Here is a 27497-nt window from a genome sequence, read left to right as displayed (position 1 = left end):
GGGGACTCGATAACGAATGGCCGGTCGTTACGGTAAATGTCTTACTCGAGGCCCCGAACGACCGATGGAGACCACTGGGATAATGATATTATTACGGCCATCTTGATTCTCCTGGGCTACACTATCATCATACGTCACCCGTTGCGCGCGGACGCGTTGAATCCACGCCGTATTACGGGCATATATTTCCTGGCGTGTCCTGGCCCGAGCAGTTGCTTTTTGCCGCGCGGTTACAAAGTATGATGATCCTGCGGAGACGGGCCTGATGAAATCATCAGGACGCGCCAGATCGTCCGTGGCTCGAGTTAATATCGACTAGAGACGCCTGCCAGGACAAAACGTTCCGTTTCTTCGTGCGGAATGAGGCAATTTGCTCTGCCTCCACGGACGGTAAGGGAAAGAGGCGAGAGGCCTCGCGGTGAGAAGGACCTGCTGCTGCAACTTCCGCAATCATGAACCCTTTCGCTCCTCGGAATCGTTTGGATTCGTTTCACCGGTTCGGGAAGAGCGTTATAATTGATTACAGGATAACCTGGATGCTTCGAAGGACCGATTTATCGGGAAAGTTTATTTCTCAAGTGGATTTACATGTACACAGGAAATCGAGTGGCTGGCAGGATCATCGAGGTTGAGATTTATTCGCTCGGTTCCACGGTAAAATGAAATAAAGAAAAAGAAAAAAGGAAAAGAAAAAGGGAGAAAAAGGAGAGAAAAAGAAAGAAAAGCAACGACGTCTGACGGTTCTCGGAATCCATTAGAGAAACCATTCGCTGTTGGACGATTTTAAAAGCCGGAGTATTGCTTTAGTTGGCGTCGATATCGACGATAAAGATATACACGTATATTCTTCCCGGTAGGTGGAAAGGAATCGCGCGAGGATCGCATCGTTTAATCATCGTTTTAACAAGCCTCCGTGCTTGTCTTTCGTTCACGCGACCGAGTAATTTGGCAAAAAAAGAGACGGCCATTTTCCAAGAACAATTTCATTCCTTTTTGCAAGCCTGAAATTCAGAAATTAACCGGACACGTGCCGTTTCTGCTTCCTCGAACAGTTGCCGTATAATTATCCGCACGAAATGTATCTTTTAAGGACTTGCTTACGAACGCGTGTGCTTGTTCGCGTTCGTTCGCAAATGTGGGTCAGCCTGTTTGTCAATCAATCCTTAATATAGCCTGCCTCCCCTCTTGTCGTTTAGGTTGCAGTCGGTCGTGGCTTGCGTGCAGTTACGTTGATGAGAGTGAACGTCTGCCATTATTGAATTCTCCTGGATTTTAAGTGATTTAAAAGAGGAAGAAAAGAAATGCCAAACTATCTTCGAACGTCGCTTGAATTTCCTTGAAACCACGACACGTTGGATTTAAGCTCGTTATCGGTCGACGATCTTCCTCGGTCAGCGATAGGTCGGCCATCGATTTCGTCTTATAAACGTTCGAAACGAGGTGACCAACGACGTTTAACGCCAGGATAAGAACGAAAGAAGCGACAAATTAACCACAAACTGCGACGGCTTGACCTCGTTGGCCGTCGTCGAAGTTAGAATACAACAGGGATACGACGAGAGAAACGAGGATAGAAAATGAGAAACGATAGAAAACCTCGAAGAAGAAGAGGGAGGCGGAGGTCCGCCAGTCCCAGCATCCTCTCTGATGAATTACTCCTCTGGCGATCAGTAGTTCCCAACTGTTCCTCCCTTCGATCGCTAGATATCGACAAGGAAAAATATTCGATTGGAAGTTACATTGGCAACCACTGGCAAATACTGATCCGGATAATAGGAGTCCTGAATCCTTCGAGGCAATGTTCCGCAGACTTCCTTGTGCCCGTACAATGTACAAATACAAAATGAAGAGTGTATGTTTTACTCTGGAAATATTTACGCGCAATACCTGGTTTTATCCGTGTTCGATGCAACAAGAATCGAAATTATCTATTTAGAGAAGAATTAGTTTTTAATATCTTGAAAATTTTTAAATTACGAATTCGTAATTACCCAATTTTGTTGATTTTGTTCGACCATGATGTATTTATGAATCGAGGCGGAAGATCAAAATTACCTCTATCGATGTAACAATTATCAATTATTTTTAATACCGTGCTTCGAACACTTACAATTTTCCTGCTATTTACGTTACTTTGCTTTTGCTCGTTATATCGACTGACGCAAAGGATCGAAACTGTTCGTCTAAATAGGAATTATTATTATTCATCTTAAACTCGGCATCCTTCTTTTTTCAAATCGCCCGATCGATTTTACTCTCTAAAACTCATAAATCAAGGTTAAAAATCACGCAGTGTCACTGATTAGAATCACGTCGAGTTTACTCCTTCCTCGTTGAATATACATCCTCTTGGACATGCCGTGCGTTTTTCACGCCGTTCAATGGTAGAGCGCACCGTGTAAAAACGGTCGACATCGTCGACGGCGATGTCGTCGACGTCCTCGAACAACGATGCCTCACAATGAAACATGAAACGTCGAGTCGGGCTCCTCGCTCCACCGGGGAGGAACTTACCGATTAACTCATCTATCAGAGGCATTGTTGCCCTCAATGAGAGGATACCGGTCGCGTTTATTATGGATATCGCGTTATTATACTAACCTACTCGCTTTTGTGCGGCGATATAAGTTTTCCGGTCGGTCGTTCGTCGACTGACCATAGGGGCAGCATCGGTGAACGTCATCGAGATCACTTTTATAGCGGTAGATTCATCGAAGATACATAGGAATTAATCGTTCGATAATTGGACAATATTTTCTAAACACATTTACATTCTCAAAATAATTAGGTACACGTTTTATGGAATTTAAGGAAATTCGAGTAAAACTGAGATTTTCAAAGTAACGTTAAATGGTTCTAATGTTAATAGAGTAAAGAAAAAGTTGGAAAGTTGTGATTTATGAAAAGGACCTCGTGGGTAATGTATAGCTTTGAAGAAAAGATAAAATGGGAAATAATAGTGATCTTAAACGTACTTATATATATCGTTATTGTATTATACTATTATACTTATATATCATATAAATATAATTACGATTTCGTTGTATGATTTGATGAAAAACGGATATCATAGCTAATATACCATTTTTATGATTCATAGTAATAAAAATTCATCCAATTCGTTAGACTTCCGATTAACGTCATCTTTATAAATCTTTATAAATCGACGCAGAACAAGTCAACGACATTCTCTCGATATCTTACGACTGCCGTATTGTAATTCCTACGTAATTACGGGTAATTTCGTTGGAATTTGAAAATAAGTACAACTATTGCAATTAGATAACGTCTAAGATATTGTATAAAATTACGTGTGCAAAAACATATTACTTGATTATTATGATTAACCTAGCACTTGACCCATAAGCAATCGCATGATCGCCGGGAGATACGTACTTTCCCTTCGACGAAATAATCCGCTGGTACAGCGGCATTATTAAGAGACGAATCTTCGCTTACTGTTGAAAATTGCAGGCAATCGCGTGATTTAATCTGCAATCCGTATGACGAAAGTCGCGCTATCATTAAGAAGATTTTAATCACCGCCTATTAATGTCGCATTAAGAAATCAAGATTGATCGTCTGCTCGGGCTCGTTCAGCCTTCCGTAGATCTCTTTTTTCATACTCTATATTAGTATAACGCGGTCGAGATTGCTTCATCCGATGATACAAAACGTCTTTCTCTGACTCGACGCGATGGAACGCGTTTGCACCGAGGGGATATAATAGTTCGAGGACTAATCGTCGTTAACACAACGAACGCTCGCTAGTAAGATTAATATAAACGACCACGCGATACAATAATAGCCGTGTAATAAAAGAATACTCGATCACTTTCACGGAACGTCCAGGCTTATACCAATAGAAATTAATTACGATCGCGATTATACGAGCCGCGAAGAAGCGACTTTACCATCGTACCGATCAACTCTATACTTGCAAGAGCAAAAGAAAGCGACGATATTCCGAATACTATTTAATTTAAATTTATTTTTAATTATTTGTCTGTAGATCATTATTTTCTCTTACTACCTTCCTATGATAATTATACGTAAAAACGAAATCGTTGAAATCACGTAAAATCTGCCAGATCGCTATCAGCGTATCGCTACCAGATTATCCACGAAATTATATTCTTCCTTTCGCTACCATTATGCATATACGCTAAGAAACTCGATTTTTCACCATCAATGAGACCATTCTTGCGAATGTTACCATCGGGTAATAGTTTCATGTTGAAGCGGTCGATAGACACAGCGAAACGAAGATTCGCAGTTTGCTCGTCTACCTTCTACCGCTGAATCTTGCCGTGTCGATCCTGGCCTGGGGATACCAACACCTCTTCAGCAGCGGTGAGAGATCAGATGTACATACACGCTTGCCGGATAAGTATCAAGTATACAGGTCGAGCAGATATAGTCGGCCAGTATCGACCGGGTAGCCAAGTTCAACAGCCAATCCTCGGCTGCGCGTTAAAACCACGCCCTTTATTTCGCGGTTGCATTAACCACATCTCGCTGTCTGTATTTAAGTCAACCCGGGGATACTTAAACTTTTTCGCCGCCGCGGAGGCAGGGGAAAAGGGTTAAAAAGCTGTCGACGTAGAAGCACAAGTCACGTACGTTGAATTAGGAATCCTTCTCTCGTCACGTTTCTTTCCTGCGATTTCGTTTGGATTGGCGATCGAACGGTTTCCTAGAGCAACGTCTCGCGTACCTCTTTATCTCTTGCTCTTGCCACGAGGCCACGCGACGAAGGGAAACTTTGATTCTACCCTGCAACGAAGTACATATTTTCACTTCGAATGAAATTAATGACGTTGCGCGGTAATTGTTCGTGGAAACATACATACGTGTCGTTAACGAACGTTCCACGAGTACCGATAGCGGAAATACGTGCACAGAGAGAGAGAGAGAGAAGGAGGGAGAGAGAGAGAGAGAGAGAGAGAGAGGGGGAGGGAGGGAGCGGGGGGAGAGAGAGAGATGCTCACCGTTTAATTGAATTCATTCGATCGTAACGAAGAGGAATAATTACGTTCGACGCGCCCGTATACTACTATTACAAGTCACCGAAGAAAGTGTCATTAAAAGCGACAGTAATCACGGTACGTGCCAGTTCTATCTGCCTTTGTAAGTTTGATTGGTTTTATTGCCGCGAGATCGACACGGAATTCGAAGAAATCGATGGTCCCCGATGTCTGTACCATTAACGTGCCAGATATGTTTGATGGAGCTTATTAAAAGAACGAGCTGTAGGTTAATCGAAGAGAGTTAAGCTGGCTGTATTTTTATCGCTGAAATATATTATCTTCGTACCGAATGTTTATTGAAACGAATATTAACACCCTTAACTGTGCACTGCGTCGATTGGTTACACGAAACGATCGCATTGCAAACGTACGTGCAAGACGTGTTATATCGTTTAAACGGTAATGCAATTGCGAATAATTTTACATAATGATTAAAGCCACTTTGACGCAACTTTATTATTTCGACTTTAGTATTTCGATTAATTTAAAGTTACTGTTCGCGGTATAAACACCTCATTAGTTAAGCGTTAACGTAATTAGAGACGTATTTTTCATTCTGTTTTTCGAATGTATCCTATTGAAAGCGTCGAAGACTTATTTTATCCCGGCAGCACGAGTGGAAATTACACACGTTGCACCCTATGAGCTAAATTTACCGCAATTTACTGCCATTAAAGCTCTCGTATTTATGTAAATAAGGAATTCGGTTCGGTTTGGTAGGAGAGGAAACGCGAAAGGGGGTAAGGGTGTATTGGTCTCAGCCAGCTCCGTTAAGGATATCGGATGCTAAGATGGAAGGTGCGTCGATGTAACCAAGAGAGAAAGAGAGGGTGAGAGAGACGGAAGAAGGAACAGAAAGCTCTCGTTAATGAGCTTCCTCACCCTCAAAGCTTTGAAAGCCGGTTACACTCGTCTCACTCGACCTGGCGGAGCAAGAGAGTTGTTCAATTCAAAGCTTCCAGGAAATTATACGTCTGTTACCGTTCTATCTTGAAGTAAAGGCTCAAAACTCGTCTCTAATAACGGCAATAGCGTATTTTAATCTCGGTTCGAGGTAGTGCATTTGTCATTTTCCCGTCGTACAAAAGCTTCTCGCCTTAGAAGCTGGAATTTGCCTCGATGATTATTCGTTCAGCGCGGTTTAACCACGGCGACACGTTGGATATCGAAGGAACTTCCTTCTCGCTCGTCAGGAAGTGAACGTTTCGCGCCTATGTTTCTATATTTCCGTACTTGAAAGTATAAAATTATTTCCCTCGATGGAGAAACTTACCATCCAGCATCTGTTGTGCCGTTGAAAAGGATGCGTATTTTATAAAAGGAAAGGAGGAAGAAAAGTGTGTCTTTCACGTAATGTAGGTATCATAAACTGCAGAAACATCGATTCGTATGAATTCATACGCTATTAGAGAGATTTTTATCTCGTACAAAGGAGCAACGCAAGGATGATACGTCGAAAAAGAGGAAAAGCACTTGAAAAACTATCAAACTTTCAAGTATTTATAAATAATAAAATTAATATTACAAGTAATTATTCTTACAAAATATATTTCTATGAGGTAGAAAAAATAGAAAGAACTCGATGGGTTGCCATCATATCATTGATATCATTTTTAAGCCTTGCAATTTGTTATAGTGGAATGTCTATCGTAAATGTCTAATCTATGTGTATACAATAATCATTAACTGATCATTTTGTGGACATTGAACCGATGATAATCATAATTTGTCATTATTTAACATCCATTATTCACCTATGTTACACGAACTAGGCAATGTCTGTAACAAATGTAAAAAGTGTGGAAAAGTCTTCTCGTCCGCGATATTTGTGGAAGAAAATGATGGATAAAAACGTGTCTTACGCTTGACGTAAGTCGGTTTCACGGTATGCATCGTTGATAAACGACGTCGAAGTTTCCCAATACTTCGAACGTGTTACCTTTCTTGCCATCGTGTATCATGACACGAGCGCCTCGGTTTTCCACGATGCTTGCCTAAAAACGGGGTATTAGAAGAGCCATCTGGACAAGGCACTTCGATGCTGAAGTATTCCACGCGAACGGAGTTTCGACTTGGGTACGATGTCATCACGGCAATTTCTCGGGGGAATGGTTACTTACAGTGTTGGCTTAAACAACATACTTAACCGGGCTACTTAGTACTCACGGCCGCAGACGTACCCCTTGCAATAATAACATTTCACCCCCTTTAATCCGTAGCCTGCTGTTAGTCCTCGGCTAAGTATCTGGCCTTCTCTTACCCTCCATTCTCGTTCCATCGCTTTTCGAGCGAAATCAAAACACGGAAAAGCCGATACAGTTTTGCGTAATACCCTCGTCAGAAACTTCCTCGAAATGTCGGTCCTGTTGCTGAAAAGGGCCAAAGATCGTAGCTCGAGAAAAAAAAAGGGAACTACAACGACGAACGGTTGTTTTATGTACAAACTGCAGCTACAATGAAAGTCTAATTAATTGGCCAACGTTATCGTCGCTCGTAAATATTAAGGGATGAGATTTTTTATTTCCGCTAACCAGGGGATTTTTATATAGTTACTTCGTATTGAAGTAACTTATTAGTATATTTATAATTTTTTGTGGGGCTGAATTCTGTTCGTTGATCTTTGGAGAACGTCGTATTGGTACCTCGCGCGTATGATTGAAAGATAACGTAGCGTGTATAGCAGGCGAGATACGGATTCCACGTAAGTTCTATAGAGTTAGAAGGTACCCCATCGAACATAATACAGCATAAACTCCAGAGTGGTAAGCAGCTTAGTACCTCGCAGGGGCAGTAGCGACGCCTGACATATCCATATATGTTGCAGATACGTGACAGCTTGGACGTAGATGTACCAAGAATTTCCTTCTTATCTCGAACATACGTACATATACGTATTTCCACACCTGATTATACTTTGTGAAATGAAACGCGCATTTTTAAATTTTAAAGCCACGCGGCAGCTAATCCGATAAACCCCATCAATATATAAATCATTTAATTTAAAAAAAAAATATACTAAACGTTAATCGTACCTTCTATCGCGTGAAAGAAATTAAGGAATTAGAGTTAATTGAAATTAGGTTGATTTCGGATCATCGGAAGTTGATAAAATTAGTTGATAAAGTTGGAGAAGCGTGAGGAAACGAAATTGATCAGCTTGGCTTCTGAGTGTCTCACTTATTATCTCTTGGATTTATCGAATCGTTTACTAAAACCTCGATCAAAATTCATTATTGTTCGATTCGATAACAACGGTGTTTGTCACGATACAATAATCTATCGAGGAAAGAAAATATTTTCAGCCAGTTGTTCCAGTTAGCTAAATATTTTGTTTTTCCCATGAAGTTGTCGCAGGCCTGGCCGAAGGGGCCAGGGGTGACGCGTGACACACCCCCATTGAAATCCTATGCACGGGATATACTTAAATTAAATGGGCGCCGGTGTCGCATTATGGTCCAAAATGGCAAGTTATATCTAACCTCTCATTAACCCCGTGTGAACTCGGATACGATACGAGACCCCCGATGAAAGTCGACACGCCGATTTTCGAATTTGTAATTTGCAATGGGGCAGTTTATTATGGGTTGTAACAGGTCATGCGAGACGCTTTAATCGACCGAGGGTATATTTCTCCATCATCGGATGGCTGAAAAGATTTCTGAAAAAGTATCCAGAAAAAAATATTTGATTGTAGACATTTCAGGGTGAGAATAAAACTCTATATAATAGAATTACACCCTGATATACGTTCTTTCTTGCTTACGACGTTTCTATGCGGCATTTCTTTAAACAGATTCGTGTCCACGTGCTTAGTTCTCATGGAAGTTTCAAAGATACATTTAGTATAATTTACTATTTTATTTTAGTTTATAGGTAATCGTTATTTTTACTCTACGCGATCAATTTTACTTTTACGATCACTTTTACTAATTAATAGAAAAGACATGTTTTAATTTAATCAAATGTTAAAACGTACAACATATGTGTACACCATACGTCATATGCATCATGTTACATATGCTTACGTTTGATTTACGTGTCTTTTTCTAGTTGAATCGATCGTTCCGTAGTCGGTTACCATACGTAAGACTAAGGTACGAGTGTATCTTATTATACGCATGGAAACATCGTTTGTGTCTTTCGAACTTCTAACTTTTACAAAGACGAAGAAATGGAAATGCGATTTGCCGCATTGTGGATGGTTCCGCGTCACCGTTCATGATGCTCCATTATTCCTTGTTGCGATCTCTCCAGCACAATACCGATTTCTCTCGGTGAGTATCGCGGCTTCTCCCTCTTCCTTTCGAGTTCTGATCGCACCCTTAAGCAGCCAAGAGTCCATGATCTCGCTGACACTGCCGGAAGGGCAGATCGAAAATATAGAACGTGTGCACGAGCGAGCGAAAGGGAGGGAAGGAAACGGGGATCCACGAGTGTGAAAGATCCGTAAAGCCTGAAAAACTTCTTACCGCAACAATGGCGAGTAGCGATTTTAAAAAGATCCAACGAAGATTTACCATCACTTTCACACCTCTCCATGGCACCCCAGCGCCTGCCTAAGACCTACAACAAATACCTGGTGGGCATCGTAATCTCACTAAGGCCTCCCATAGTGGGGACCCTGTGGGCCCCCATTATGGTTTTCGCGGTATTGTCACGTCGTCGAATCTGTCTACAAATAACCACTAGAGAAATAGTTACTCTCTGTCGATACTCTTCTGCTGATCTCGCTTCATCCTCCTTTTCTCGATCACCATGAACGTCAGCCATCTCTGTTTCTCTTTTTCCTCTGTCGACGCCTCTCCCCGCTTCCCCATCTCGCCCTCCCGCTCACTCCGGGTCTCCCCCATTCAGAGTGGACTACATTATTTTGTTGTAAGGCCCCGACCACACCGTATTATCCTAACATCTAAATCCGGACAGCTGGATGTCTATCAGAGTCTCTCAACTAGAGCGCCTCTCCTTCTTAATAGATTACGCTCCTTAGTTTTATCCATCTGAATGCTGATAGAGAAACAAGAAGCCGGAGACTCGATCGTATCGATAACGATCACCGGAGGAGATTTTTACGCGAACGTTTTGTTACCACGGCGGCTCGAAGAGCAAATGTTCAGATGGCAAAGCATCGAAAATTATTTTATTTGCGCGTAGCATTCGTAAATGGATCTCTTTGTTGAAATTTGGATCTTCGCGGTGGGTCGTGTATACTCGATAATGATTCGATTAAACGTTATATGCTATTTGGAATAATTGGACCGTGAAATTATTAAGATGGAAAAATGCGCATATTATACAAAGATATATAAAATATCCAAAGTGCTCGTCAAAATATTTACAACAACAAATCTCCATTTCCTTAGTTATGTCGATGAAAATATAAATTTTCATAAACATTCACGATATTAGCAATTAATAACTTCCGTAATAACACCGCGGAAATCCGTATTTTATGTTAAAATATTTTTCAATTCTCCAACAAAGTGTAAAAAAGAGAAACAATAAGTGTGAACGCTCGAATATCTGTTTACATCAACTTCCAAAACTAAATTATACTGCACCCTCCACGGTTACCTGGGATTGAGAACCACTTTCTAATGAATGTGCCAGAGGTGTCAGAGCAGCAACTGTCAAAACACGACCGGCAAGACGACCGTGCCATCCAGTGTGCGACAAAGATCAACGTAGAAATGGAAGAGAGCGAACGAGAACGGCCCTTTTCACGTCATATTGGGTATGTAGCTTGAAAACGGTACACGGAACCGATGTGTATCGATAATCGCGACATTCATCCTTTCATTTCCCTGCCACGAAATTCTTTTCGCGTATCCGATACGTGGCGACGCGACGTTGAAACGAGGCATTGTTCAGGTTGCGCGTGTTTGTTGCACAACGGTTGCCCGCCTTCCGCTCGTTGAATTGCAGACGATGCTTATCGGGAAGACCAGGACGGATGTTTTTAAAAGAACGAGCAGAAACCAGAAATTAATAACTCGTCATCATTTAACGCTTAGCTCGTCGTACCATCGAGAATAAACATTGCTCGTGAAGTTATTACGATATAAATTCTCCGTTCTTTTTCATGATACGGGTAATTCGTCTTCGATAGAATCAATGCAACGACGTTCGTATAAATATCTAAACAAGTTACTTTGCAAATTACGTATTGTTCTTCGATATTCTAATCCAATTCGTAAACGTTTACAAACATTTGTTGCGTCGTTACGAGAAGTTTTCCATTTTTTGTTCTGATACGAGTAATCCATCTTCGATTAAATTAATACAATTACGTTCATAGAAATACTACAACGAGCTACTAGATACTCAACGACATCGCTATATCGTTTATCGATAAGTTATTAGTTTTATAGATATTCCTCGTATCTTGGTCGGAGTGCGAGTTGTTCAGTTTCAATCGCGATACGCGCAATTCATTCTTCATCGAATCAACGCAATATCGTTCGTCATAAACACCAAAACAAATTGCCACGCGAATAGCACTGGCGCGTTCTTCGACGAATTTTAATTTAACTTGTAACCATTTGCGAGCGTTGCGCGGACATCGATCGTTCATCGATTATCTGGCCGGTGATCAGGCCGTTACGCGGCGATTAGCTCTCTCGAAGCCCGGCTCTAAACACATTTCGCTCAATGACCAGTTTCAATTACGGCAACTTCATCGAAGTAATTTAACAACTCGCCGGTGAAACGCGCCAGCCGCGGAGAATATCTCTCCATTCCCGGGCAGCCTCTAACGACTCCATCTTCCATCGAGGAATCCACCCAGCTGTCGAGAACTTTCGCCAACCGGTGCGACAGAGAAAGACGGAGCCTCGACTGGTGCGTATATATCGAATGAACGAACGCAGTGCGAACGGCGAACCGCAAGGGCGAGACAGAGAAAAACGAAGATAGAACGTACGATATCGTCGTGAGAGGAAAGGCGACGTACAAAGTAGACGCGTGGAGAGTGGAAGGGTGAAAGAGAGATATATAATAGAGAGGGAAAGAGGAAGTGGTCGCATGTGGAAGCATCAGCAGGCAGCAGGGTGGAGTCGGCGACGAGGACGGTTAGGCGTGCGCTCTGGGCATATCGGCTTTTTGGAGAGTCTTGGTCGATGTTCCTGGTTCCTGGTTAACCCGCGGGATCGGTTACAAGGCAACCCAGCCAGCCGATTGGTCCATTTTGTCAGCGACACCCGCCCACGCCACGTTATCGCGCAACTACTCTCTTCCTCTCTGTCGCTTGCCTTCGTTCACCCTATTTTTCTCCCTTCCACTTTATTCCATCGCGTATCCCCTTGCTCTCTTTCGCTAACTGCAGTCCGTGTCGATAACCTTCCTACGTCTCGTCCCCGTTCTCTTTTCATCTCTCCCTCTTCTCGCGCTCCTTTTCGCGCTTACGTTTTCCATGATTCGCCTTTCTTCTCTCTTTTTCTCCTATCCCTTCGCCGTTATCCCTTCGCCAACCATCGACTCGCTCCTATTGACCTTCGACGAGAAGAGAAAGATTCGTGTGTTTCGAACGCGATCTCTTCTTCCGTTGACTTCGTCGGGTTTGTTAACAGGGAGTCGAGTGACTGTGCGAATTTCGTTGGTTACTATAGCCGTGGGTAAGAAGAGGAGACCTTGCGAGCCGTTTAAATTGTGGGAAGGACGCGGCCACCTGAATCGCCTCGCTCTTTCTCGCCTTCGAGTTATTGTAATCGTTTTAGCCGCGTTGCTTCGTATTGCTCGTATGCGCGTACCCACACCTAGAATTTGCCATGAGTGTCGATCAAAGGCTAGGTGTGAATTAGCCTGGCTCGCGGAAATAACGATATTAATAGATACAATTGGCACGAGAAAATTGACCGACGAGTGAACGCGCGAAACGCGAATGTTAATTGCGCGGGGCAAACCGTGTTGATTTTAACGGGTTAATTTTGGCCGATGTTGGGAAATTTTGACGAGCCGCGCGAATTTTGGCAGATGGATACCTTGCTGGGTACGGTATCGAGTTCCATGGATGGAGACTGGGTGTTGTGATCGATTCGGGAACAAACGATGAATTGAAGACTCACAGTATAGTTTTGTTGTAATATCATAATAATCTGTTAATATATTTTCGCGTGAATGTATGTACAGGCGCAAATAATAATATTAATAATAATATTAATAATATTAATAATAATAATGAATCATCTTCTTTTCATATATTTATATATGTATAGTTTCGTGTTAATATTCTTTACGTAAGGTACTTATGTATACGTGGGCTGTAGTATGTTCATATTTATAAGAGGGAGAAAGGGCTGATTATACAAGAAATTCTGCTAACGTGTGTTGTATTTATGTGTATATCTACAAAGAGAGAGAAGGAAATGCGAACCGACGTACGTTCGCGCTATTTCTTCTTCTTCTTTCTCTTCTTCTTTTCCTCCTTCTTCTTCTACTTCGTTTTCTTTCTTTTCCTTATGGTTACCCAGACTCAAGTTGGTCGATCGATCGTCTTTGTCTTTTGACAATCGCGACCGAGCCGCGTCTTACTTCGAGGGTAAACGATTCCTTTAACGAGCGTACCGGTTAAGGAAATTTACAAATCTCTAATCTCTACCTAAGCTAAAGGAGGGGAGCGTTTTGCGAAATGCCTTAAATTATATCAACCGTTGTTCAAATTATTTACCTCCAACAGACTGTTTCTTCGATTTGTGCCGACAACGAACGATACTACAACATCACTTCGTCCCATTAGAAACGGTGTTCGAATCGCGATACATAAAATCGTATCTGAATTTGATTGATAGTTGGCATGAATGATTTCCAGGTTTCGTTTATTCATTATTATTTTTTAACAAAAAAAAAAAGAAAACAAAAACAAAAAACTATTTCGATACGAGACTTTGATGTCGTAAATAGATAAAAAGGCTCACTTATAATAGTCACGTACAGTTTTACAGAGCGAACAACGCGTTATTTTCGAAGCTCGGCCTCAGTCTACGTTTAGGCCGTTCATAGTTCTACGATCTCGGGTTAGTGTTCTTTTTTATTTGGATTAGCTTACGACTTGAAACAGATTCACGTTAAATCTTCGCGTTTAACGTAGCTGGCCAACACATTTGAAATAACGAGTGACAGTTCTCAGAGCGATTCTCACATTCAAACAGCGTACTTCTTTCTTACCGGGGGTATTCGCTATGTACAGACTACAAAATAGGGGGGGAAAAAAACAAATAAAAAAATATATAGTTACACGAAATTTGCTCTCAAAAACGGATCGATCTCGCGTTCCGTTTTCATTCAACGAAAAAATGTGTCGTTCAAAGTGTAATCTCGTTATTTACATGCGACCATCGTTCGCATCTGCTTCGGATAATTGCACACGTCCGCTTCTGCCATCTACCGACGCATCGTCAATTGTAACATTCGGGTTGCTTTATGTTATCTTCGTGCAACATACAATTACGAATTCTACATCGTCAGCCGTATTGTAAAATGTTCATCTTGTTTTACTACTTGGTAACGAACACTTTTAACGTAAATTTCAACAACAACATCTTTGTCCAAGTAAACTTCCCTATTTTTGTTGACTTCTCCTCGATATTCGTCTTTTTAATAATTATTTCGTAGATTCTTAGAGCTTGAAAATCTTCGTGTTCGCTTTACTCCTTTCATAAAACCTCGAAACGTTTGTCGAGAAATTGACTCTCGTCGCTAGCTACGATTTTTCTCGATACAATGGATCGATCGTGTTCATTTCCCCTTGAAATGACATTTCCCAATTCGTCGTATCACGCTGGCGAGAAAGGTCTGTGGATCTGCGGTGGTTTCGGATTCAGTGGAGGTGGTGTCGCCACCCTTATCAATCCCTGGCCTTGAGACTGACCCTGGGGAGTCTGTTGACTGGCCGTTGGACTACCCCGCGAGGAAGGCGTGTGAGGGCTCGGAACTGCAACCCTTAGCGGACCCGTCACAGACAAGTTCGTCGCCATTAATGGCGGGCTGTGAGCTTCCGATAGGCTGTCTGACAGGCGCGAAATTCCACCATCGGAGAGACGCGAGCCTTCCGATATCCTCGACATTCCTTCCGGTAGCTGATGCTGTATTTGCGGATGATGGAGCAAGCTGTCGTGTGGGTGCAACCTCGGCGGTGGTAGACCCAGTGGATCCGGTAGTCTGCAATTGAAAAGTGTAGTTCCAGATCAATATTTTCTTCGAAAAAATATTTTCTTCGTGGCTTTCGAAGGAATTGCTTTCATCGACGATAGCTTTATTAAGCTCGTGCGCTGATCGTCGTGGTCGTCGTTGACGACGCATATTGCACCGAATCTTTCACAATGATCACAGTAAGTTAACATATTTGTCAATTATTCAAGCATTGGTAATTTATACGGCGATATAATATTTTAGAAAAATCGTATATCGTATCGTACTTCGAGTATATCGTAACATTTCGATCAACATGCATCGAGCATTAAGCTCCTTCAGCATGTAATTTGCAAATGGCGAGGAAACTTGCAAACACAGATACCGTCTGTTAACAGGATCGTTCCTTAAATATATAGCAAGTTCTACAGTCACGGAATACAAATTTTATATGATAAATTACTGTCATCAAAGCAAAGACTTTTACAAAAAATCCTGCCGATCGATTCAATGGGTAAGACGCGAGAGGATTTTGAAACGTTTAGTTTCGAACTTTCGAGATTCATCGAACGCGGATTAATGAGAGAGTGCGCGATTAAGGATAGGTTTTTAAAAGCTACTCGCCTCGACCCAAGATCACCTCTCGGTCCCACAGCTTGGAACGGGCTCGTTTCCGTCAGCCTGAAGATTCCACCGCCAGAGATGTTCGGATGATTGTGTTGCGGGCTGTGCGGTCCAAATCGGAAACCCGCCGGCGGGAATTTGAAGGCCGTCGCGTGGTTGAATCGAAACTGCGATTGCGAAGGATCGAAGCGGAAATTTAAGGATGGTGGAGGTAGAGGACCTAGAGGCCCGAGAGGAACAGGAGATGGTTGATGAGTTGGCGGAGGTGAGGAACTCGGCGACGCAGGCGACGTTCCACCAAGCGAGATGTCGGAATCCTCTGAATCGCTGGCTCCTGGTCCAGGACTCAGAGCGCGTCGTGTACTCCCGTTTCCTGTACCAGATTGCTGCTGCATTCTGAAACACAACATGATTGAAACACAGAACGTGTTTTCGTGTTCATAAAGTATAGTTAATTGCGGTCGAAACATGGACTTGATTGATTCGAGTTGCGGAGGATTGGTCGAGGATAGATAATGTGAAATAACTAGAGCGAGAGATTGCTGTCGCAATTATATTTCGAATAAATAAATAAATTAATATACAGACGTATACATGAGTCGTTAGTACAAAATATAAATCGCAGAATAAAATCGCGGAATAAATATTCGTTAACCCCTTAACCTACAACTACGGGCATAGTCCGTTGTACGATGATCGGGCAAACGTAAATTCTCGAACGTAAATCGTAGGTTAAGGAGTTAATGCTCGTCGCGTAACTCGATAAATACTCGTGAGATACTCGGAGATACTGTGTAGATACTCTACGATACTGTACGATGCTGTTCGATATTCTGTCGCTCGCGATCTCGTCCGTTTATTTATGCTGGTCGGGAGAGAGTCGGAAAATTCAAATTCGTCTTCATTCGATGGTTGTATATAGCGGCAACATTGTTTTGCCCGGAGTTTGTTTATCGTTACATTTCTGCGTCAAGGCTGAGTCAATGTCCTGAGGCAAAACAACAGCATGAGTCGCTCTCGACTCGCGTCGTCCTTTGACTCCTGTGCCGCTACAGAGTCTTCCAAAAATGTATTTTTATTTTCTTCTACATTCTCTGTTACGATATATTTCATGTCCATACTAGATTCAGGTAATGTTAATAGCTTGCCATAATTTAGCAAAATCGAGCATCTTATCCGTATAGGTACACTTCCTAATTCCTTGTCGTGCAATTTCTTCGAATGAGTTTGAACGAGCGTCAAATATTTCGACCATGTCGAAACATTATATCTGAAACTACCCACCTGAAAACTCTGAACCACCTAAACTTCGTTAGAAATACAAGCTGCCTTTATCGCCGATATTACGTTGTCTTGCACGACGTACAGAAAATTAGCAATTTTCTTAAGCGAACCAACGACGTTTCTCGCATCTGCTATCTCTTATCGCTCTTTCGCGGATCGTTTACTCGAGCACGCATCTGCCGTTGAAATGTTAACGAGAAAGGTCAGCGATTATTATTGGTAGCAAGTCGGTCACCTTCATCTCGTAGCTGAAGTGGCGCGTAGGCGCGTTGATCGCGATGAGAATTTCAATTCGTTCCCGTCCTAGGACAGGCTTAGGTGGATGTACCCCCGACACTGAAAACACTTTGTTTCCAGTCATCGCCGCGGAGCGACTATAATTAATGAGCGGGCTCATCCTTCCCAGGTGAGCAGAAGGATTCACGGGAGAGTAACGACGATTCCCTAGGACGGGTTCGTACAAAAGGAGGATCCACCTCATTACTCGAGAGATTACGGATAGATACAGAAACGCTTCGCGAACTTCTCACGCGACTCATCCATCGCGGTCAGAGATAAATGACGAACAGTCGTGGCACGATCGGAACGGATGTCCCGACTTGTCGACGGGAAAGTATTATTCATCGTGCCCACCCACGGTCAAGTATTAAACCGGCCGGCCGACAAAGGTATCGAGAAAATCCGTATTATAATTCGCTTTATCGACGAGCCTCGTGAGAATGCGTTTTTCTACGCTTACGAGCGAAGGAATTTTCAACCGTAGAACCATGGAAGATGGAAATCGCAAATATCTTGAACTTAAGGTGAACATAATTTTTCTGCCACTTTCGATCGCGTAATCCTGTAACGCGGGAAAAGGAAAACACCGTGCGAAGAATTGTACCTCCATCGTGGAAAACGCTTTCTCTAGATGTGGTATTAGCAGAGAGGAGAATCATTCGCTAGTCTGCCAGAGACAATGAGATGTTGTGGTCGCCTTAAAAGCCTCTTTACTCCAGATCGATTCAACGCCGAGGCTCCTGAGATACTCCCGTATTTTCTTTGCTAATCGAGTTTCCAGCCCGCACTGTTACCACGGTAACACCTCGAGTGATTTCGAACAGGTTCGCCGCTCGAACGAGAATCGTCGGATCGTTCGATGCTTCCTCACGCTCCAAAAAGACGAACGTACGCGTAGGAACCGCGCCAACTATCCAACTGATTCGATCATTTAAGTTTAGACGCTTGCCCCACGCGCTATTCATCTTCTTCGCTCCTTCGTAATCCTATTTTTGATCATTTTACTTTCGTTTAAACTTCTCTTGTTCTTACTTCCTATCTTATGACAAAATGACTAGAAAAACGATATAAAACAGAGAGCATCGATGTTAGAATAAAAATTATTATTTAAACTAGAGATACTCGCAAGATACATTAACAAAAAAAAAAAAAAAAAGAAAAGAAAAAAAGAAATTCCTATTTATTTGTTACTCGTAAAATTATCACCTTGAGGTTTGCCACTGCATAAACTTCCTGTTTCACAACGTGCATCGTCAAGGGGTTAAATCATATATCTCGCCGGCTCTTTTCTATTCACCAACATCCCCCGTAAGTCTGACGTTCCTTTCACACTTTCTATATATAGAAATATATAACGAGACGTCAATTTCCCTGACGAAGGTATGAAAGCGATTTATTCGATTCCGTGGGTAATAGAGGAAGGTAAGAGCGGTAGCGAGACGCGATTCGAGCAGAGGCCACTCTCACATGGACCTGTTTGAAACGCGTTGGACATGGTAATCGAACCCGTACCTACCTACTCTTCTTTTCTCTCTCTTTTTCTCTCTCTTTTTCTCTTTCCCTCTTCCTCTGTTGGTTCTTTTTTTTTTTAACGTGTCTCGCATCAGCGGGACACTCGACGCGTTTTAATTATGCCTCAAGACCGCTTCCCCTTTGTCTCGGCCCTTTCACGAGACACCCGCACGAGCGGTGCGACTTATTATGTGCCAGCCTCTCCCGTTTTGTTCCACTTAGTGCTCGTCCACCGATCGTCGTCCCTATTCAACGCGTCTTAATGTCGTGGCATTAAAGTGCGGAGGCTCGAGCTTACGGTGTCAATTTTTCGCCGTGAATACCACCAGACCGACATTAATTTCTCTGATTCTTTGCGCGATTTATAACCAACAGTATCTTTCGAACGTTATTCGAAGATGTATTTGAAACTGATACAGTATATTCTATAATATATCGAGGAATATCTTATATCGTCAACATCGAACGAAGAATACATCAGCTTAGACGTTTGTTATGTTAAAAAGTAACTCCTTAATACGAATCTATGGAAGTAAAAAAGAATGCCTTCCTCGCCATTGCTGTTGAATCAATAACGAAATTAACAACGATTTAAGCTTTCGCCATACGATATAGGTTCCTTCTTCGCATCTCTCCAAAGACTGACTTATTGACTGATAAATTAATACTTTATCGACAGAGACCGATATTCTATCGTACGATGTCGATGTTAGCTTCTACAGATATTAAATCCATCGGCTGTATTCCCATCGTTATCGTCGTTGAATTAATCGAAAGCTTAACAAGGGGGCGTGGTGTTCCATTTCAAAACACGAATTTTATTCCTGTTCACACGTACGAACAATTACGAAACTGCGAGACAGCGTCGGCTCGAGTTATGCCAGCAAACCGTGTGTTGCTTCTACACTGTTTCCGCGGTTAACGAGGGATATCGGCGTTCACGGTTCGGCCGCTCGTTAAAACTCAACGAGCTCGCTACGAAAAAGGGCCACGGCCCGACGAATATTGCAACGAGCTCCGCTTTTTCTCTTTCCTTATTTTCCTTTTTTATCGTTATTTCAGTAGGATCCGGTATGTTTAATATATTCGCGGCATGTGTCCGTGCGCGCACGCGTTCGCAAAAGTTCAGGGCGTATTTCGCGTGGCGAATCGAGGACCGCGTCGAACAGCTCGAACGAGCTATCACAGGTGACGCGGTAAGTTTCGGCACTGCCGATGGCCATGATTAAAAAAGAAATTCATCAAGCGGCTTCTACCGCCGCCGGGGAAAGTATCAGGTGCAACGTAAGGAACGCCGCGCGGCGATGAGGATGCGCCCCGCCGTTAAGTATTTACGCCGCATGACGAGTCACTTTTGTAATCCCTCGTGTATGTTGTAAAGTATTATGCACGCGGACGGCGACGCGGGTCTCAAACCGTGACGGAAGCTACTGTAATTACGCGCAAGATGGTCGTCCTTGCGGTGTGTGCCGGTAGAAGAGTTCGCCCGATTGATCTGCGATCGAGAAACTACGGCCGGTGAAAGGATGCCGGTTTTCGTGCCGCATTTGACAGCCTCTTTAAAGAGTGATTCGATCGTTTCGACCAGTTTTAACGCCGTCAATATCTATACGATATTTGTGCTCGACGATGATAGTCGAGGGTAAGGATTTTTGCGAGTTAGATTTTTGGCCCAGCATGTGTAAGAAGAGAGTTCACTGTAAACTATTCGCCTCGACACAAATATTTAATATATCTAGGTATATAAATATTATAACTTGAAAAGTTTGTAGACGAATGAATATTTCATAAGTAGACGATATTATATGCACTTTTTTTCGTTTGTGTCTCAGGTGATTATTAAACGTGTTGGTTTGTTTAATAAAGTGATAACATTGTAATAGTCAATTATATTAAAATCAATGTAAATACAAGTACAGAAATAGCGTATACTGGACGTGATCGTTGCTCGCTCGAAATAATTCGATTCTTCTACCCGTTAACTGTTCAACTATTTAACTGTCCTAGAGAGCACGTTCCTCTATTTGTATCAACAAAGTTAGAGTTCGTACGTAACTCCGGCTGACGATTACAAATAACGGCAATAATATTTTGTCCGGAGTTTGTTTACCTTTAGACCCAGCAAACCGAAACGTCGTTGGTATTCCAAGGCACGATATTACGAGTCCCTCCCTATTCAAATCTTCCGTTGACTCGTGTGCCGCTACATGTTCAATCGTGTTTGGAAATTTTTGTAGATTCGAACATTTCTAACCCACCATATTTGAACCACGAACGATTTCCTCGCTGCAGACCAATTACATCCAAAAGTATCGATCCTTCGCTCGAGAATGACTCGAATTTTGCTCGCATTACTGTCTTTACTCCGTACCCGACTTTCAACATCCAAAATATTTTCAAGCCAGCCTTCCCTCTCCTCTTGAAACTAGTTTCTACGATTCTCCCAAGGTACAACAAAGCAAAGGAAAGAAGAGAGAGGGGAAAAACGCGTGGAGAACGATCAATTTCAACTTGATATCAGAATCGGATCTATTCTCGACTCTACTACAGTGACGAGGGATATCATTTTAACAGAATCTACCCCCGTGTGTCGAACACAGAGAGAGAGACAGAGAGAGAGAGAGAGAAAGAAAGCCATGAATTTTCGTGCCGTCTCGTACGAGTCCATCTCCTTGCTGTCCCCCTCCCTTCCCCCGGGTGAACCCTCGATTTAGACCAACCCCGTGCCATGCTAAATACTCGTTGCGCACAATGGAGAACATATCATTCGAAAATCTGAGCTATACGAGGGCCTCTACAAAAGGTAACTGGATACCGGTACGAGGAGGAGACGGCATGTGAACAGAGGACCCGCGATTTCAAGCAACCGGGACCCCCTTGACCCACCCCACCCCCTCCTGCCCCTCGTCCATCTCCTACCATCGTTTCACCGCTTTTTTTCGTCTCTAGCTCATTTTTAATAGCCGCTAATAGAGACGTTAAAACGATACGGGCCCTCCTGGCCGACTCGGTTCCGATGCTCAATTCTTTCTTCGCTTACAGCCACTCTTTCTCTCTCTCTCTCTCTCTCTCTCTCTTTCTTGTATTCCACCCCTTGGGTATAGTCACGTCTACGCGTGTTTGTCTCTTAAAACATCGCCTCCCACCCTCGATTATATACTGTTGGCTATTGAACAGCGTTCGTTTGAACAACGTCTGTTTCACGTAAGAAACGGGGGTGGGTTACTGTTGGATGAAACGCGTGCTTATTTGGAGTCGGTTTGTTTAATTTGTTATAGCAGCGATGCCTACTTCAAAAGAGACGAAATTGGATTTATTCGTATTTTGAGCGCAGAAGTGTAGAGCATGTTTGCCTTTGTTAAGAAACGATATTATCGATGATATTTAAGGTTCTCGATGTTACCGTAGGTGAGAAACCCTCTAGACGATCGATAAATATTGTCAATCCAACGTTGAGAACCTTGAGTATTGACAATGATATTGACAATAATATTGATCGTCCGAATTAATGGTTCTTTAGAGGATTCACAATTGTAGATTAGACACGATATCGATATTTAATATTGCGATAATAAAGCGTGAGTGAGCCAAAAATTACATGGCTAATTAGCACAGCTGAGAAGACAGCTAGTAGATTTGCATAGGAATAACAAATTCCCCAAACCCGTAGATGATTAGTTTATAGAAGATTCACCTGTGTCGATAAAAAGAATGCCCTATCCTTAAAATTCTCGCGAAATATGCCCCTCTTACGCTATAAATCAATCGAATTTGTATTTTTTCAACTAGCCAATAGTGGTCGTTTGGCGTTCACGACTTTCTCGTTGTACAGCGATCTCTTGTAGCTGTTCCTTTTAATCGTATTATACGAGACTTATTGGACGAGATATTTAACGGAAGGTTGGAAAGCGTGGCGTTGAATTCGTCGAATGAATCATCGGCTAGTGATTTGTTTGTTCGTTCGCGTTACGCTGTTACGCGCGAAAGGAAATGAAGAACGCGTTGCTCGAGGAAGAAGCGGCGAAACGAATCGTGGCATCCGCGCTTTCGCGAAAATTTCATCCTCGACGCGTTCTTTTACCACTACCGAGTTTCTCTGAAGCGGAGGATATATCTGGTGGCACGAAACGAAGGAACGAAACGATGGAACGGACGCGAGAGGCTCGTTCACAGGTAGCCCATGATTTGCAGTATTTTAATCCGGGCCGAGATCGGGGAAGCGTCGTCGTCGTCGTTCGCCACAATATGGCGTCTAAAAGCGAACACGGCCGCGTTTAGAGTGGCCCCGTTTGCGGCTCGACGATCGTTTTCGTCTTCCTGTTACCCTCCGCTCCCGAGAAACCGGGCAAATGTTTGTCCGCGGACAAAGAGAGTATCCACTGACGCGAGCGTTTCTAAAATCAAGACCCGTTCGAAGGGTCATTAAGGATCACGCAGCGAAATAGCGCGTGAAAGTTGGGAAAAATGCGAGTGAAGTAACTCGAATATCGTGTTATCAAGTAATTGTAACATTGTAAAAGATAAGTTAGTAAATATGTGAAAATATTTCGCAAAATCAGATATTATTTACAAATATTCCACAAAGAAATATATAAATTAAACAAGAAGGAGATATCCTATATGCATTATATCAATGTGGAGTGTTTGCGAATATCTGATTTTGCGAAATATTTTCACATATTTGCCATCTTATCTTATCATTGTATATACATTGATATATACGCATTATATGTATCAATGTATATAGGAAGGAATAGTTTATAACATTTTAGATAATATTCGGATAAGTATGATTTGTAATGGTATTCCCAATGATCGACCTAGCGAAGATATCGTTCGAATTTACATGACAGCATTCTCGATATTCAATACGTTCGCTAACGGAAGTATCAAGTAATAGTAAATAAGATTTTATTAGAAATATTCGACGAAATTTTCTACTATTACAAATATCAAACGCCGGACAAATAGAAAAATATAAAAATAAAAATTCGATACGTTAGACGATAGAGTCTGTGATACGTAACAGCGTAACTATAACGCATTAGCAAATTACCGCGAAAAAGAATTCTGAACGATCTCGTCTGAACGACACTGTTTCCCGCTTTGGAACATCCTCGTCATCTCCGAAGAACGACAAATAATTTTCTACAGGGGCATAGACATTTCGAGTGTTTGCGGAGGTCTCCCAGAGTTAGGCATCTACTAACCTGACCGGTTCGTGGGAAAATCCTCGGAAATTAAATCCTTGCCTTGGCCTCCTTTGAGGAGGATGCTTCGTCGAGACTAATCCCGTTGTTTTAGGCTTTTCCGAGCGGCTCCCGGGACAAAAATTATTCCCGGTTGGTTAGACATCGCGAGTAGTCCGACGAACATGGATTTGGAAAAATGCTTGTCCGTCCGAATCGTAGAAACAATATTTGCACTCGACCGAGATAAACGGGGAAGATGGATAATTTTTCTTCCGGAAAACGTACCGCGTCTCTTGTTATTGCAAGTTTCGAACGGCGACCGTGTACCTCGGTGGAAAAAAATTTACCAATCAGTTTAATGATCCGAGAGGGCAATTAACCAGTTTCGATCATCCTTCAAGGAACTACACGGTGATGAACAAAAGCAGCAACGTTCCAAGGATCAGGTTTTCCTGCTAAAAATACACGATTCTTCCGTCGATTTTTCATTTTCAAGATTTTCCATTTGAAAGACTAAATGCACTATAAGCGATAAGCGAAACTATTTATCGTAGTTACGACACCGATTCCAGTTCTTAGAATAATCCTGACAAATTTTTATTTCGTATAATTGAAACTTTCGGACTATACTTGTCTCGGTTATGGTTCCCATATACAGTTCCAGAATCACCATTCTTTCTTTTCTATATTCTACACCGATTGCAAAATAATCGCACAATCGATTCTTGTATCAAAATTAATTTTCCAGCGATTGAAATCTGAAATTTCTTAAAGCTCTAGAAAATTGTATATATTTTATAATCCGTCCCATAGATTTTATAAATTGCAACAGATACATAGGTTCACGCTCGACAGTGACATCGTAGAAAGAAATCGGTCAAAGAATATAAAGTTTCGCCGATTTACGCAGGATTCTAGAAGGAACCTTGGAAACGTACCTATGCTTTTGTTCATCGCCATAGATCGTTATCGAGTATTTCCCTTGTTCACTTCTACACGATGTTAAGCGTGTTCCTCTTCGTGTATCTTTTGCGGGGTTATTTTCTGCTCGATGAACCGGCCAAGTAGAACGCAAGAAAGCCTATTTGCCGCTAATCGCCGCTATATTAGTCGGCCGTCTCTCGTAAACGGTATCTTTTTTCCGTGACATTTGCACGAGCACGTTTAGAGACACGATCTCGATGAGAATTCCGGCGTCTCATTTAATTTAATGACCCGTTTTCGAGAAGCTGGTCGACGCATACATCGGAAATCACTCGGTAAATAATTAATGTGTAATCAGACTCCGTTTGTGTGCGCGAGTGAAAGGGTCGACGACGAATGCCATCGACTCACTCGAGGCAGTAGCAAGGGCGCCATCGAGGCAACGCGAGAACGGAAGGGTGTTTGTCAGCAAACACCATCGAGGACCTCTTAACGCATTCTAAACCTATGCGTGGGGCTCTTTTCGTCGGACAAACTGACGTGGAAGATAGGTATCAGAGAAGAAAGCAGGAGAGCTCGTGCTCGTCTTTTAATTTCTGTTCTGCATTCTCGAGAAATCCGACGGACAATATTTGCTCGACGAATTCTGTCTAGAAAACCGACTGGTGAAAACAAACTTCAGTCGTTTGTATATTGCTCAAGTTGAGACGATTAGAGCGGATACGCGAATTTATCAATTTATTTGCTTGGCGATTAGCGGTGGAAATTGGATCGCTGTCTCGTTGCGAAAGGAAAAGTACATTAAACGATAAAAGTATTTGGATGTAAATTACACGCGTAGGTAGGTAAAACGTGTAACAAATGGTATGGAATGTAGAGAAATATATCGTGGAAGAAACGAAATAAACTATCGTTCGTATATTATACATAGAGTCACGCGTATCTCCAAAATCGTGTCGTTGTAAATTACAAATTCACCGTTCTGATGATTCTGACGGTTCTGGCGTTACTTAATAGACTGTTATCGCTTTACGTACGGTACAATACCATAATATTATACGATTCTCTTGCAATATAGTTCTTGTTATTTGCTACAATGTATCGGGAAATCAGATCATAGGATAACGAAGAAACTAAAGGCGATTAAAATCACTGTGATTTCTATATATGAACTCTGTCCCAATTATAGTGACAGCGATTTTCGAAACGTTTCGAGAACTTTGTAAGCTTGCGTCGAATTTTTGAAACAGTATAGAAGCTTCGTTGCCTAAAGGACGGTAGGAGTTTCTCGGGCGAAACGAGTGCACCACAATCGACGTCTCTCAATTATCGCATGACGAGAAAGAGGAGGAACTTCAATGGCATCCGATTGAGGCACGCGCCGTCGCTTAGAGGCTCTCCGAGGTTCGAGAGCCCTCGAATTGATTCGAGTCCCGTGGCACACTTCGGGGCAAATTAAGTTTCGCTTCTGAAATATGCTCTTCTCCCTCTTTCCCTTTCTTTCGCCTACCGCCTCACAGACCGCCGTGTCTTTCCATCGCCATTCATCTTTACCTGTCTTTTATCTGCGGAGATCGGTTCAGCGAATCGTGTTCCGTACCGTTGCGAATCGCATCGAGGCCGATTGTTTTCTTAACAAAACGTCGACCATGAGTAGGAACGACGGGAGATCGCGACACTAAAACGTTCCTCTATCGTTCCTTCTGTCCTACCTCCACCCTTCCAAATCATCCTGCTTCGATCGTTTTCCTCACGACAAAGTGTGTCTCGTTGGGCTTCTAAAAGCGAGCAAAAATTTCGACAATACTCGGAGTGTATCGAATTCCCGAAAAAAAAAACTCTTGTCTCGCGCGATGAATGGAAAGTGGACGGGGTGGGTTTAATTCCTATTACACCGCGGACAAGGAACCCGAACGTAACTTAAGGAGGTCCGGTCGGAGCGTTAGTGAAGCGAGAAGCAGGCGAGCTGGTCGACCAGCGTGCAAAAAGAGGAAATAGCCCCTGGTAACCTCTCGTTTGCACCGGCGCACGCTCAATTAACCATTTCCAGAGAAAAAATTCGCCGGCCAAATTCTACGCGACAGCCCGTGAAGTCCGCGGCTCGTGTTCACCGCGAGGCAACCGAGCTGGACGACGCGGAACACGTAGGTAGAAGGAATCGAGAAGAAGAAGCAGAACGAAGCAGGGAGCACAGCTATATCGATGCGTAAAAAAATGGAGAAAATAACAAAAAGGGAAAGACAGAGGGTAAGTCGAAGGGAGGAAAGAAGAAGAAGAAGAAAGCAAGGGGAGGACCATCGAGGCAACCCTGTATCGTTTTTCAAAGAGGTATACCCTCTTCCGTTTGTCTCTTTCTTTTCGTTTCGACCTTGTTCTCGACTTTTCTACCATTCTCTCTCTCTCTCTCTCTATCTCTAGCTCTTTCTCTTTTCTCTTCCGTTGTCTTTTTGCCTCTTCTTATATACACGAAGATCGTACCGTACCGTTGGGTGTAAGATTTCACGTATACGCGCGGGATGGATCAGATTGG

At 42.6% G+C, this 27497-nt stretch overlaps 1 protein-coding gene and 1 long non-coding RNA gene across 2 annotated transcripts in view; one reads left to right on the top strand and one right to left on the bottom strand.

The window, feature by feature from the left end:
• LOC126918712 (uncharacterized) overlaps positions 1–27497 on the top strand; it is a 91106-nt gene that overhangs the window by 28576 nt on the left and 35033 nt on the right. The window lies entirely within an intron of this gene.
• The window catches only part of LOC126918708 (homeobox protein SIX3-like), a 52424-nt gene continuing 38264 nt past the window's right edge, over positions 13338–27497 (bottom strand). The window contains exons 2-3 of the mRNA XM_050726924.1: positions 15777–16172; positions 13338–15182 (exon numbers count right to left, since the gene is read on the bottom strand). Of these exons, the coding sequence (XP_050582881.1) occupies positions 14798–15182; positions 15777–16172 (781 nt within the window). The 3' untranslated portion in view covers positions 13338–14797. The remainder of the gene's footprint in view (positions 15183–15776; positions 16173–27497) is intronic.

The sequence above is a fragment of the Bombus affinis genome, chromosome 7 (genome assembly GCF_024516045.1).
Source record: "Bombus affinis isolate iyBomAffi1 chromosome 7, iyBomAffi1.2, whole genome shotgun sequence".
NCBI lineage: Eukaryota > Metazoa > Arthropoda > Insecta > Hymenoptera > Apidae > Bombus > Bombus affinis.
This window is presented reverse-complemented; position numbering and strand designations above follow the sequence as displayed.